Source organism: Poecilia mexicana, unplaced genomic scaffold (assembly GCF_051168715.1).
Source record: "Poecilia mexicana isolate PSO_F unplaced genomic scaffold, ASM5116871v1 scaffold_1, whole genome shotgun sequence".
Lineage (NCBI taxonomy): Eukaryota > Metazoa > Chordata > Actinopteri > Cyprinodontiformes > Poeciliidae > Poecilia > Poecilia mexicana.
In genome coordinates, this window is record NW_028263370.1 from 18,686,139 (window position 1) to 18,699,866 (window position 13,728).

At 37.6% G+C, this 13,728-nt stretch overlaps 3 protein-coding genes across 3 annotated transcripts; 2 read left to right on the forward strand and 1 right to left on the reverse strand.

The window, feature by feature from the left end:
* Positions 1–2,432: 2,432 nt before the first annotated feature.
* cunh6orf120 (chromosome unknown C6orf120 homolog) lies at positions 2,433–6,500 on the forward strand. The gene is made up of 2 exons (XM_015007689.2): positions 2,433–2,554; positions 3,475–6,500. Exon 2 carries the CDS (start codon positions 3,506–3,508, stop codon positions 4,046–4,048), a length of 543 nt encoding a protein of 180 aa, XP_014863175.2. The 5' UTR covers positions 2,433–2,554; positions 3,475–3,505; the 3' UTR covers positions 4,049–6,500.
* Positions 6,501–6,599: 99 nt separating this feature from the next.
* On the forward strand, positions 6,600–9,907 carry LOC148161194 (uncharacterized). Its single transcript, XM_088007591.1, has 3 exons — positions 6,600–6,852; positions 8,025–8,763; positions 9,338–9,907. Exons 2-3 carry the CDS (start codon positions 8,453–8,455, stop codon positions 9,849–9,851), a joined length of 825 nt encoding a protein of 274 aa, XP_087863717.1. The 5' UTR covers positions 6,600–6,852; positions 8,025–8,452; the 3' UTR covers positions 9,852–9,907.
* Positions 9,908–12,211: 2,304 nt separating this feature from the next.
* On the reverse strand, positions 12,212–13,192 carry mrpl21 (mitochondrial ribosomal protein L21). Its single transcript, XM_014974788.2, has one exon. The coding sequence runs from the start codon at positions 12,988–12,990 to the stop codon at positions 12,394–12,396; it is 597 nt and encodes a 198-aa protein (XP_014830274.2). The 5' UTR covers positions 12,991–13,192; the 3' UTR covers positions 12,212–12,393.
* Between the last annotated feature and the right edge of the window lie 536 nt (positions 13,193–13,728).

A 13,728-nucleotide genomic window follows, 5' to 3' on the forward strand; every position in this document is an offset into this window, starting at 1 on the left:
ACTCGATATTCTCCTCCCACTTCATGTTGTCTTCTGTCGTTTCCGCCAGTAATGACGTCCGGTTGTCGATCATGTGACCCGCAATGCGAAAAAAAAATTTCCACTGCAGTTTTGAGAATTTTGATACGGCTGAATATCCTCCTAACGCAAAAACTTATCGAAAACATTAGTTTTTGTTCGAAATTGTCACGTTTCCGTAATCCAGATAAAGTTTCCTAATTCTAATTTGCACAATTATAAGGTTAATGGAAACGCAGCTACTAAGACTCTTTCCATCCTAAAGTAAGTTTTATTTGTTAAAGCAACATTTGGGTCCATAATAGGTGAAATAGATTATCAATCATATTGGTCCATCAATGAGTGAGCTGGTTGATTTTGTAAACTAAGTTATAAAAAAAATAATCAAAGCAACTGTCAAGAAGCTTATTACATCCTGTAGCAACTTGCTTTGGAAGTTGGGCAACCTGAGGTTGTGGATCAATCAATTGTAGATCAATTCCCAATTGATCTACAATTGGGAATTGTAGATCAATTCCCACTTAGAAAAATCTAAACGGTTTAGTTAATTTTAGAAATTCAATCTAAAAAGTTGAACTAATTTTTTGCAGGTATCTAAAAAAAAGTGAATATAGTGGGAAATGACAATATTTTTGTCCATTTTAGAAAGAGAAACTCATATTTGAGCATATTTACAGAAGGTTGAGTGCAAGGAAAAAATGTACCAGCAAGAGTTTGTGTGAGCTTCACTAGGAGTTGACTGAGACTTGAGTCGGCGCATCAAGATCTGCTTGGAGAAACGGGACTGGACTGATGCTTAGTAGTCCAAAGTCTCTGTTTCCAGAGTCTGGAGGAAGAGTGGCGAGGTAAAGGATCCAGGCTGCTGGGATCAGAACCACAGGCGGATCACTTCCATGCATCACTTGCTGCAGTATTTGATGTAAAAGGAGCCCCAACCAAGCAGAGTGGATAGAAATAAACATACTGTTCAGAAGGCTGATGTTTCTTTTTAAATGTTTTTATTGATCTAATTTAGTATTCTATTTTTCTAAGTTTAAGTTTTTATCTGTTAACCTTAATCATCAAAATTTAAAGAATATCAAATGATTCAAGATGTTTTATAGATTCATTTCTGTTCATTTTGGTGATTGAGGGAATCTGGGAGGACTCTGATATTTCCAGGTAGACCTTGAACTTAATAAAACCAAGTGGACCAGTGGAAGAAGATCACTAACTTGATTCTCTGAGACCTTGCAGACCCCAGAACCTTAAAATTCAAAACAAATTGCATTTAATTTTTAGAGTATTTTAGACCTCTGAGCAACAATCCTGTCCTGTTTGGCCCAGGTAGGATACGTCCAATGTTTCTAGTTGTTATGAATTGCTTGACAAATGTTTTTTATCACATTTTTCCTTCCACTCAACTTTCTATTACTCATATAATTTCCTTGGATACAGACTTACCAATGACTCTCCTTGTGGAGATTATTGGTCAGCAGTTATGATTTTGATATATAAAACTGCTTTTCATATTGTGAAAAAGGAGCTAGGAGTTTATGGAACTGTGCAGCACAGAAATGTCACATTTAGGTGTTTTTAAATCACTAGTCATGAAAAAGCAATGATTTGAAAACTTCTTCATTCGGTTTCAAAGTCTTGTTTTAAAAATGGCAGCCTTAATAAAATAACATACTGGGTTTGATTTAAAAAGTGCCCTAAGTGCCTAATGGATCTAATTAGCATCATACTTAAATGTATAATGTTCCAGTTTATGATCTCTAAATAATTTGACGGCTCTGACAGCAAAAACACCATTAACTACATTTTTTGTACAATAGGACTCGAGAGTAAAAGGGAATCTCAAAATACTGCTTTGATTTAATTTTTTTTATAAATAACAGACAAAAAAATGGCTATTTAATGAGTAGAATGGAGGGAAAATGCATAATTACAAAATAAGTAACACTTTTCCAAATCAAACTTTTCAATACAAAATTTATGAAACTAACATTTTTATGAATCATAAATAAATGTTACTAGTTACTTTAGAGACTTTTTGGAAACAAATTACTTGTAGGAGGAGTTTTATTGCACCATATTTTGACATTTTACTTGAGAAATATAATTATGAAGCATTGCTAGTCTTCAGTAAAATTTCTGGACCCTCTACCCATTGTGACTAACTTCACTGAATAAAGAACAAGATTGTTTTAACTAAAATTGCACCAGACACGGAGACAAACCCACAGTTTATGTCAAAGTGAGACCTCTTTATTCACAAACTCTGTTGTTCTGATGTTATTTTCTATTTGCTGATTGCTTTATGATAAATTAAGATTTGTATATATAAAGAAATATATTTTTAGTCTTCAGAAAACTACAACCTAACTCCTTAAACTCCAGGCGATATGCACCTGACTTGAAGGTGAGTCTCCCTTCCTGAGCGGTAGGTGGCGGTAGAGAGCCACCTACCGCTGTTCGACAGAGAGGAAGTAAAGAAGCGAACTTGCTGTTAGCTGTGCTAACTGGAAGATGTTGGCTTGGAAACGACAGCTGTGTGAGTAACATTAACGTGTTAAATTGTTGCGTACATTGTGCTGAATCTAAATTGTAACCTCAGTGTCTTAAAGCATTTATAGAGTTGTTTTTAAATGTAATTGTTACGGAGATTATAAATCTTAAAACTGCACTGGTCCGCACCTGTTAGCTGATAACGGATTAGCATGAAGCTAGGGAACAGGAATTGCCCTGGTTTTGTTCTTCTCTGAGTTTGACGTGAATTATTAATCAAACTAATGGGTTGATTTGAAAGCAGTAGTATCGAACTATATTTTGAAGTGAGTTTTAAAATAGTTTTGTTAATGTTTTAAGTGTGTTTAATGCATAGATCAAAGGTCAGAACAGTCGGTGAAGATGAAACCAAGCTGTTTATTTTTAACTTTGCGTTGACTAGAAGAAGATTAAGAGTAAACAGCGAGAACTATTCGCTTAATCTTAGGACTTTTAGCTATTTCAGAAAAAAAAAAACATAAATTCAATCCATTTTGACGTAAGTTTGAGACCACTGTTGAATGTTCCTACATTCAACAGATGGACTGGTTTATGGCGTGATGTGAAAAAAATAATCTAGAGTATGAACAAAACAAGAGAGACTATTGTTGATTTCAGGAGAAACAAGTTTAGTTTGAGGAGTATTTCAATCATGAAAGAAGTGGGGGAGGAGTATAAATTTCTCGGAAGAAAATGAATGAAGTACAACAAAATGTAATTTCCCTTTGGGAGTAATAAAGTACTTTTTGTGGAATGTTCTGTACAAAATTAGAGTATATTAGTCTTAGAGAGGGCATTTTTATCAATATATTACTTGAAAATGGGTTCAAAACTACAATATTATTGTTTATTGCAATTAATTTATTGTGACAGGTCTAACAATGGTTGTATGGCCCCGTTCTAGTTTAAACGTTGCATGTTTTGCAGGCTGTCTGGCGGACTGACAGATGCCTTCACCATGATGCTGGGCCACACCGCGTTGCTCGTTGCCCTCTTCCTGCCGCATGCCGGAAGCTTCCTGAGCCCCGCCGAGGATGATGGCATCCCCGAGGAGTGGGTTCTGCTCCACGTGGTCCAGGGTCACATCGGAGCTGGGAACTACAGCTACCTGCGCCTCAACCACGACGGACGCATCATCCTGCACATGCAGAGCCTCAAAGGCGACGCGGACCTGTACGTGTCTGACAAAACGCTCCACCCGAACTTCGACACCTACAAGCTGCAGTCGGTGACCTGCGGCCATGACGTGGTGGTTGTCCCTGGCGACTTCAAGAGGCCCGTGGGGATCGGCGTCTACGGCCACCCGTCGTACCAGGAGAGTGAGTTCGAGATCCGGGTGTTTTACGACCAGGCGGTGCCGCAGGACCCTTTCGAAAAGGGCTCGGACGGACAAAACGAAAAGAAACCCCCCCAGGGAGCGGACAACTTTCAAGAGGAGGAATCCATCTTTTGGACTATACTGATCGGACTTTTAAAGATTATACTTGAAATTTTATTTTGAAGTTTGTTGCTGCTACGAAGCTGGGAGAGAGATTGGCATTTGACTTGGTCAGCGCTGAAAATAAAAGATTTTTTTTTTTCCTTTTGATTCTGTATAGATGAGACGTATGTCTACTATGATATCCTCCAGAGCTATTGCCTTTTTAAATTGCAGTGAAACATACAGAAACAACCAGGTAGTGGATAAATTTACTGGGAACGTCTTGGGGCGCACTGAGTGCAGGAGTCTAGCTGATCTGCCGATTCCGATTTTGGCTGGTACTGATTTATTTTTTGTCCGAAATGTAATTAAATATAGCAAAAAATTTTCTAGGGTGACTATTGCTAACTGTGAACATGCAGATATGAACGGTGGGCGGGGCTGACAGTCAAACCTCTCCCAAAACGAGGACAGTAGTTGATTTTTGGTGGATAAGATCGGCCGACCACCAAGCTCCCAATATTATGGAAATCTACGCCGATTTACTGGCTGGTTGATTTATCGGTGCACACCTAGTGATGTCTGACACACGTCAATGTCTGATTGATCGCTATCACTTCACACTTTGCTTTGGTATGACAGAGCGTTAGGGCCAGACTGGGAGAATTTGGTTTTCTGAAATTATGAGAATAAAGTGATATAAGAATAAAGCAGTAATAATACCAGAATAAAGTAATAGTTTTATGAGAAATCCTACAAGAAAGAAAATGTTACCACTGTGTTAATGGTGGAGGAATGTTGAACATTTTGTGAAGTTTTAAAAATAAGGAAATATCAATTTATTATCAGTAGCAGGACTTTAATACAATCAAAGGAAAAAAAACACAAAGGTTTGGGTTTTTCTCATGAAAACTCTTTTCTTATAATTTTACGTCTTTATTTGCTAATATGACTTTATTTTCATAAGTTACAAAAATAATCTCAGTCTGTCCCTTGTACTCTGTCGCACTTTGTCCTCTGGGGAGAGTGAAATGTTTTCATCCGTTACCTCCAGGAAATCTGACTGCAGTCCACATGGGCTGGGATTTAAATTTAAAACAAAAACATGGAGTATAAACTAATTTTACAACAAAAAACTTCTTTCTACTGTTTCTAAATATATTTGTGTTTAAAATCAAAGCAAATATATTTTGAACAACAAATTTTGCAATATTTTAAAGTAAATTTCAGCAGCTAGAGTTTTAAAACCTGCAATTCCTGGATGAGACGTTTAGTTTTTACACAAAAAGCAGAAATATTTTAAATCAGGCAAATTTCTCCTTTTTAAAATAAGGATGGGAAAGTGTTGAAGTCTCTTTTCAGCCAGCTGATCGGCAGTTTGTAACATCAAGTGAAGGTCAGGCAGAACTGTTTAAACCAGGGGTGTCCAAAGTGTGGCTCAGGGGCCATTTATGGCTCTTGAACTGATTTTTTTCTGGCCACCAACTGTAGTTCAGCAATGATATACATTTATTAAACTTTATTTTTAGTCAGGGTAAAATTATGAATGTCTTTTCAGAGACTTGTACTAAAAGACTGACTTTACTGCACTCAAATCAACTTTTTAAAATTTAATTTATTAAACTTGGATAAATATAGCAAGAGTTTTGAAAAGACATAACCCAAATTTTGTTTTTGTAACAGAGAATAAATATGCATTTATTCTCTGAAAGACTGAAAAACTGAAAAGTTACAGTAAACATGCAAAATCCTTATGTTTTCGATCTATGACAAATAACACCCCTTTCCTACAAAATAAATAAATCAGACTACTTTATTTGCTTGATTTATTTATTTTTATTTTATGATTCTGGCCTTCTGGCCCGTGTGACAAAAAGTTTGGACACCCCTGCTTTATGCTTCATTTAGCTGGAAAAACTGTTCATTCCAGTCTTTTCTCTTGTTTGTGATGAAAATAACTTTAAACAGCATGATGCCACCCTTACCAAGCCTACTCTCTAAACAGGAAGTTCCAAAAGAAGACACATAACTTTGTAAAGTTGCTGTTTTTTTATCTCCTGTAACTTTACGGGTGATGGTTTTATGAGCAGAGAAGGAGGTACTTACACAGTATTAACATCCAGTATGTTTGAATTAATGTGAAATTCTGTAACTGAGTGATGTAGCTGTAATTTCTCATATGAATGAATCAAACCACCAGGATCTGTGAAGGTCGGTTGCCCAGATTTATCTTTTAAAGCAGAATCACTTTGTTCAGGAGGATCTTCTTTGCTATGTGTTAGTATTTAGACTCCAGAGGACATTTTGCTAACATGCTAGCACATTACACCACTGTATTTTATTTTATTTTTTACATAATTTTTGCCTGTTGGACAAGCTGTTTTTTTATTCTCCAGTGCTTGAGTTCAGTTAGAAAACCTGTTACCACTGAGCAGAAAAAGTTCAACAGTGCCTTAAAACTCAGTCCTCAATGCTGTTTGCCGTTTTCTAGAAGATTAAGCTAGCTTTCAAAATAAAAACTATGTTTCACATATTTTGTCTTCTGACCATTTTATCACAAACCTTTGTACTACGCTTTGCTTCGTACAAAAATTTTTTTTTTTTTTTTTTTTTTTTTAAGGTTTGGTCTCTGTTATGAAACTCATCGCAAATGACGTCACTATTGCCCGGATGTTCAGCCCAAGAAAGCACGAACAGTATGGCGGTTACAACGTTGAGGCATTGAATCTTTAAATTTTGCTAACGTTTGTCCGTTATGTATACATTGCAGCAGTTAAACGCTGACTCTCACCGGAAGTTGTTTACAGTTGTGCTGAAAACAACCGCCTTCCACTGCGGTAATGCACCATTTTCGTTGTTTGCCAACCGCCAAAACCAGAAAGAAGGTGAGGAAGAAGAAAGGTCGGACAAAATGGCGACCGAGGTAGACGTAAGCCTCAGTGGTTGAGCAGCATTTGGGATTTCTATCCCTTGTTTTCATACTTTGACTTTCAATATAATGCATTAAATATCCGCGAATATACTGCAAACAGTCTCACGAACTCTTAAAGGCCGCTTCTCCCATTAATTTTATCTTAACTACCCTTTTTGCCGACCGGACACACAGCTAATACAGCTAAGCTAACTATAGCTACAACACTGCAGTGTGGAGATTAAAACTTTAAGTTCATATACTTGGAGCAACAAAGCATGTACTAGTTTATCACGTATAGATTTCTGGCTGATTTCCAATTGTATTAATGTCAATATCCTCACCACTCCTTAAATTGGCAATATGAATACAAATCTCTATGAATCCTAATACTCGCCCCAGTTCATACTTGGAACTGAACAGCTCTAGCCTTAAAATGGTTCATTCATTGATTCAGCTCTTCTGGTATAATTCTCTGGTAGAAAGAACATTTTGTTACAATTTGGAACTCTTAAAATGTGAATTATCAAAGTGTTTGAGAACATATACAAGTTTGATTACACAGCAGCTTGAAGTGACCCAATTCAAATTCTCTGTCAAATCGGATTTTTTGCCGGCCGTTCAAACCTCCAAAAATATGCAGCCTGTATGGATCTCCAGTGTGAACGGGCAAACGAACTGAAACTGTCCTACACGCGCAGTAGAGGGCGCAATAACGTTGCACATCTATGATGTGAATTTTATCAAAAATGTGTTATCCTTCAACTTCACTTTGTTTAGTCAAGAAGTTGTTTCCCCCGACATTATTGGTATATAAAATATGTTATACTGCTGTTGACATGTTATATAGTTACTTTCAGCTTGTCCCCTTTTTCTGTTGCAATCTGTTACTGCGGTATGTATTATGATTAAATCTGTTTTTTATTTATAAGTATAATTATAAAATGTATTTTAAGCACACATATTTATATAGCAGGTATAATGTGCAATTTTGCAATGTTTTGTATTTATAACTAATGTGCATTTTAAATATTTAATTTTACAACTTTTAACTGCTTATTGAGAACCATGTATTTTATTTAATGTAAAGGGGCAGAAGCTGGTGAAGTGATGTTAACCACCAACTTGATTTTTTTCTTTTGTTAGAATAAATACAGTGAACCTGAGTGGATCTGTCATAAAGTCAACATACTGGACCTGAGACGAACATAAAGTGGTTACACATGGATGGGAATGGAACATATCTAGCAATCTTCAAGTTGTTGACCAACCACCAGCACCTTAACAACATACTCATCTTAAGAAGATTGAAAAGAAAGAGAGCCCGGATTTTGGCCATAGCATTTTGTGGAGCAGTGGCAGCAACATCAGTTCAGCGTGATGCATGAGTTCGGAGTCGAAGTCAGGAGTGGTGGGAAACAGATGTACATTAATTGGCTTTAGTGACACCAACTTCATCCAAAATTTTAGAATGGCAACAAAAACATTTATGTACATATGTGAACATCTCTCTTTGACTCACACGTACAGCCACACATCTTTGGCGACCCATACCAACGAGCAAACGAGTTGCCATGGGACTGTATTGGCTTGCAACAGGTGCATGTTATCGCACTATAACTAACCTTTTCGGTATTGCGAGGTTTACCATCTTCTCCCTGGTCCACGAGTTCTGCAAAGCAGTTTGTCGTGTACTTGTGCCGGAGTACATAAAAGTACCCTATGGAGCAGTTCTGCTAGAGGTGATCGAAGGATTCAAACAGAGATGGGGATTCCCGCAGTGTGCAGGAGCAATCGACGGGGCCCATAACCCCGTAGTTGCTCCAGAGGAGAATCACGATGATTATTTTAACCGCAAAGGACGCACTCAGTTATTCTACAGGGAGTAGTGGATCATTGTTTTGGGTAGTAAATACTGATATTTGCTCATTTTAAAATTCTGTAGTTAATACATTTAAAAAATGTCTTCCAACAGTTTTACCAACATTTATAGTGGATTTCCAGGAAGCGTCCACAATGCCAGGGTCCTCAAAAATTCCCATGTATTTCGCAACTGTCCACTTCCGTATTTGTTATCACTTGGAGATCCTTGGGAACAGGGTAGGGGGTCGCCATGGGGTTGAGGGTTGGGGAGTGGGTGGGGGGGGGTCACACTACTTTTTCTATTTCTATGTCTTATTCCACCTATTGTAACTATACAGTATTGTACATGCTGTAGATGTAAAGCAACTAAAATAAAAACATTTGATCGTAAAAAATTCCCATGTTTATTCCCTGGCAACACCAGTAAGTGTTTGACATTCTAGTGCTAGAAGTTAGTTATGGTGATAGGAAATTTTGATTTTATCCAACTTTTAATTTTTGTTTACTGTACAATTTTAGAACAAGATTTAGAAAGAGATAATGGGTGTTTGAGTGTCTATAATGCTGCTAGGTGATCCTGCTTACCCCCTTTGAAGCTGGTTGCTTAAAGGACACACAGATACAGGAACACTAGCAGCAGGTCAACGCTACTTCAGTGAACGCCACAGCAAAGCAAGGATGACTGTGGAGATTGCATTTGGCCGACTGAAGAGTCGATGGAGGTGCCTTAGCAAAAGGCTTGATGTAGAGATTTCTACAATCAACACTGTCATCAGTGCATGTTGTACACTCCATAATGTTTGTGAAATTAATGTTGAAGGAGAGCAGAATAGTGCGTACTTGGAAAAATTCCATGCCAAAATTGACACCATTCAAAAGTTAAACACAGATGGAGACATCACAAAATCACTAAACATCACTAAATTATATAAATCAAAATATTCTACCTGTCGGTTTCTGGGATCTCTTACTGAAACAAACAAAAGAAAAAAAAAACTGAGCGACTTTAAGGAATCTTGTGATAAGCCAATAACGCTACAGAAAATAATTTTCTCTAACCCTTTTCATGTGACGTCACGCGCTCCTGAACTCCGCCATAGCGGTCCTTAAAAACAGACATCTGTAACCAAATATCGCTTCTACTTAGTTGATTTCACTTTAAAAACGGTCACAGGTCTGCTGCACAAACAGACAAGGATGCAAACGAAACTTGTCATTTTATTGTATAACTTTTAATGAGGGAAGTTATATCGGTTTTGGATTGCAATTGTTAATCAAAAATAACTGGCAGCTGTCAGTCATAATGACTTTTAAGCCCTTGATGTAATCGCGGATTTACAGAGAATTCTTTTTATAAGGTAAGAAGACTAAAGTTAATATATTTTATGAGTAAATATGATTAGAAATATATCAAATATCGCTTTATGGAGAAGGAACCGTTGGTAACTACGGAGACAGTCACACCGTCATGTAGCCTAACGTATAGAAAAAAATGGTTAGCATATGGTCTTTTGTACGTTTTTTAATCCTGATCGGGAAACGCCGTTTATTACATAGTGATATGAATCATGTGGTGCGAATTCAGGCAAAGTCGGTAATTATATCAACATATCAGGAGGGAGGAGATATCGGTCTGTTTCTAAGCTAGCTATTTCAAACTTGTAAATAAGTATAAGTCATAAATAAACAGGCAGAAACAACTTGGGAAAACAATTTCAGTTGCTCTTTTCGATACGCCCATCCCTCATTTCATTACGTCTGTCATGGAGCCTCGAATGATTAAGTGACGAAGTTGCAAAGGGTCAATAGTAAGCTGATAATATACTAACTGACGTTAAAACAGCAAGGCAAATGCGAGTAACTATGACAACCAGTGACCGTTAAAGGCTGGTTCGGCTATGGGTCCGGCTGCAGTTAAGTTGCGCGCGCATCCGCTGTCTTTACAAATAAGAATTTAATGATTTTTAAAAAAAAGTTTTATTTTTACTGTCATACCACCTTTGCTTGTTTGTGGTACGAAAATTTGGAGTCGGGTCCCAGATTAAGAAATTTAATACACAAATAAGTAAATTAATATATTATTATTATTATCATCATCATCATCGTTATTATTATTATTTATTATTATTAAAATAATATTAACAGTAATATTAGTAATACTATGGTAGTAATAATAATTATTAATTATAATGGTTATCTACTAAATATAATAATGAATATTAATTAATCTTCTTGAGGCCATCTGTGACCTCTTCTATGAGCTCACTGTAGTTCTGGGGCAAGGTCTTGCTTCTGGTTGTTGCTATGGAAACTATCAGATCAGTTCTGCATGACCCTTTGACCCTTTGCACGTGACGTCACGCTCTCTAGAATTTCTGCTACTCCGCCATGACAGACGTCAAAACAACCACGACTCTCCTTTAACGCGAGTCTAAATACAGACATCTGGTAGCCAAATATAGCCTTTATTTAGTTGATTTCACCTTGAAAATGGCCATTGTTTGTATAGCCGACCGTGCAACGACCTGCCAAGGATGTAAACCAAACTTGTCATTTTATTTGAGGGAAGATACGGCAGCAATGGATAGCAGCCTTCAATCATGTTTGTCAACCCTCGGTGTAATCGCGGATACAGCAAACATTTTTACAAGGTAAGGGAAACTAAAGTTAATATACTTTATAAATAAGTATGATTAGAAAGATACCAAATATTGCTTTATGGAGAAGGTATGTGTACTTGGTAACCATTAGTAACCATGGAGACAATGGTTACTAATGGTTTTCTATACATGCTAGGGCATGTATAGAAAAGACGAGTTAGCGTCTCGTCTTCTGTACATTTTTAAGGGCGCTCTGGTGTAAGAGGAAACGCTGTGTGTGTGAATTCAGGTATGGGTCGGTTTCTAAGCATATTCACTCTAATATTACACTAATTAAAAACAGTTTGTTTTAATTTTTGAAAATGAGGTCAAACAATATATCAAAACTATTAGAAATTTCACCAATACTAAAACCAATTAAAACTTGCACTTTATGTTCTTAATTTAATATATTTGTGTAATGTTATGGTGATAAATTGTGTTTGTAACCCCCTGGCGGTCATTATACCACCTTTTCTGGTTTTGTACAGTTATGTATTCTCAAAGATTCAAGGACGAGAAAAAAAAAGTCACTTCCTGATCCCCATCTGAATTTCGCGCGTCATCTGGGTCACGTGTCTGCAACCTAGAAACTTGTCCAACACGGACTGAACGGCTTCGTTCACGTCCTCTGCTGTTATTGCTAAAACTACAGAAAGCGCAGGAAAACGCCGTCATGGTCACAACTTCTGTTAGCTGTCAGGTTGAAATTCTTTCGGGGAAAAAAAAAAATCAGCATAAATGGCAGAAAGCCCAGCCTGTGGTGTAAGCCAGATTTGAGTAGAGCAGAATAGAAAAGGGTAGGAATGCAATGACAAGCTTTATCCCGACTCCAATAAAAATACGTTTTCAACTTTACTTACAGCAGGAATACAGATCCAGACACGACACAGTTTTCTGAAAGTACAACTCTAATATTTTATACATTTTCTGCATTCATGACGTTTGAACTGAACTGTTTCAGAGATACAGCACGTCCGAAACCAGATTCCCTCATAAGTCAACAGTCTGAATCAAGACAGCCGCGGGTACAGCTCGATACTGTTGATCCTCAGGACAGTCTGCGGCTGCACGATGGTCTTCTTCTTCTGGAACCGGTGTCTTTTCCAGAACACCATGTGTATTTTGGGACAGGATTCGGTCTTTTCAATCACGGTGGCTTTGACCCTGACCAACTCCTTCCCGAGCAGAGGCCTACCGACCAGAGTGAAGTCCTCCGCCCCGACCAGCAGCACTTTTTCCAAGTAGATCCGGTCTCCGCACTCCGCCTCGATGTGGTTCTCCACCAGGATCAAGTCCTCGTTGGTGACCTTCCACTGGCGAGCTGCGAAGTGCACCACGGCAAACAGTCGGCCGAAGTCCTGCCTCTCGATCCGGTCGTTCACGGTGCTCACCACGGCGGCGTGTCGGCTCCGCTCCTCCTCCGCTGACACGAAACTAGTTTGCTCCGACCACGGAGGGCTGGACAGGGAGGTCCGGGGCAGCAGGTCGCCGCTTACAGAGCTTTGTGTTCGAGCGGCACAGAGGGACAGGAGAGGGTGTAACGGTACTCGCACACCGTTTGTCCTCCACAGGGCAGCAAACCCTCGGCTAACCGCCGCCATTATCATCGTCCTCTTCTTCTTCTTGTTGATTTTTTTTCTTATTCTTCTTTTATATTATGGAAGAAGGCAAACGTCTTATGGTGCACCGCCACCTGCCGGACTGGAGCATGGACTGAACAATAATCAGAGGGAATTAAATTTATCCTGAAGAAAGAGTAGCACTATTTCAACATATTTTTACTCAAGTAGAAGAAAAAAGTAGTCATCCAAGAAAGTATTTGGTAAAAAAAAAAAAAAAAAAAAAAAAAAAAAAAAAATCTAATCAAGTACTGAGTAACTAATCAAATTATCAAGTATTTAACAATTAGAAATTGTATAATCAGATGGACCAAAATATAAAGTTAAGTAGAAATGTTGATATTTTAAGAACCAAAATAACAATCATTAATTTAAGTAACAAAAAAATTTGCAAAGATAATTTTCCCCCCAAATCAGTTTCTTTAAAAAAAAAACTTAAGAAAGTTTAACAAAAACTCCAGGTGTGTGTCTGTCTGGTGAATTTTTGGTTAAACATGTCTATTCTTCATTCAGTGAAGTTATTGGGTAGAGAATCCAGAAATTTTACTCAAGTAAGAGTAGCAATACTTCAATTGTGCAACATTGAAAAATACTCCTATAAGTATGTTTTTTCCTCAAATTTGCTCAAGTAAATGTAATTGAGTAAATGTAGTTACTACCCAACTTTGTGAATATAAAATTTACAAGAATGAATCTAACAGTTAGCCAGAAGAGTTAGCATATTTA

Excerpts from the sequence above, each read along its gene's own strand:
- cunh6orf120 (XM_015007689.2), top strand. The coding sequence starts at position 3,506 with ATGATGCTGGGCCACACCGCGTTGCTCGTTGCCCTCTTCCTGCCGCAT.
- LOC148161194 (XM_088007591.1), top strand. The coding sequence starts at position 8,453 with ATGGGACTGTATTGGCTTGCAACAGGTGCATGTTATCGCACTATAACT. Across the intron at positions 8,764-9,337 it reads ACTCAGTTATTCTACAGGGA|CTGGTTGCTTAAAGGACACA; the intron begins GTAGTGGATCAT and ends CCCCCTTTGAAG.
- mrpl21 (XM_014974788.2), bottom strand. The coding sequence starts at position 12,990 with ATGATAATGGCGGCGGTTAGCCGAGGGTTTGCTGCCCTGTGGAGGACA.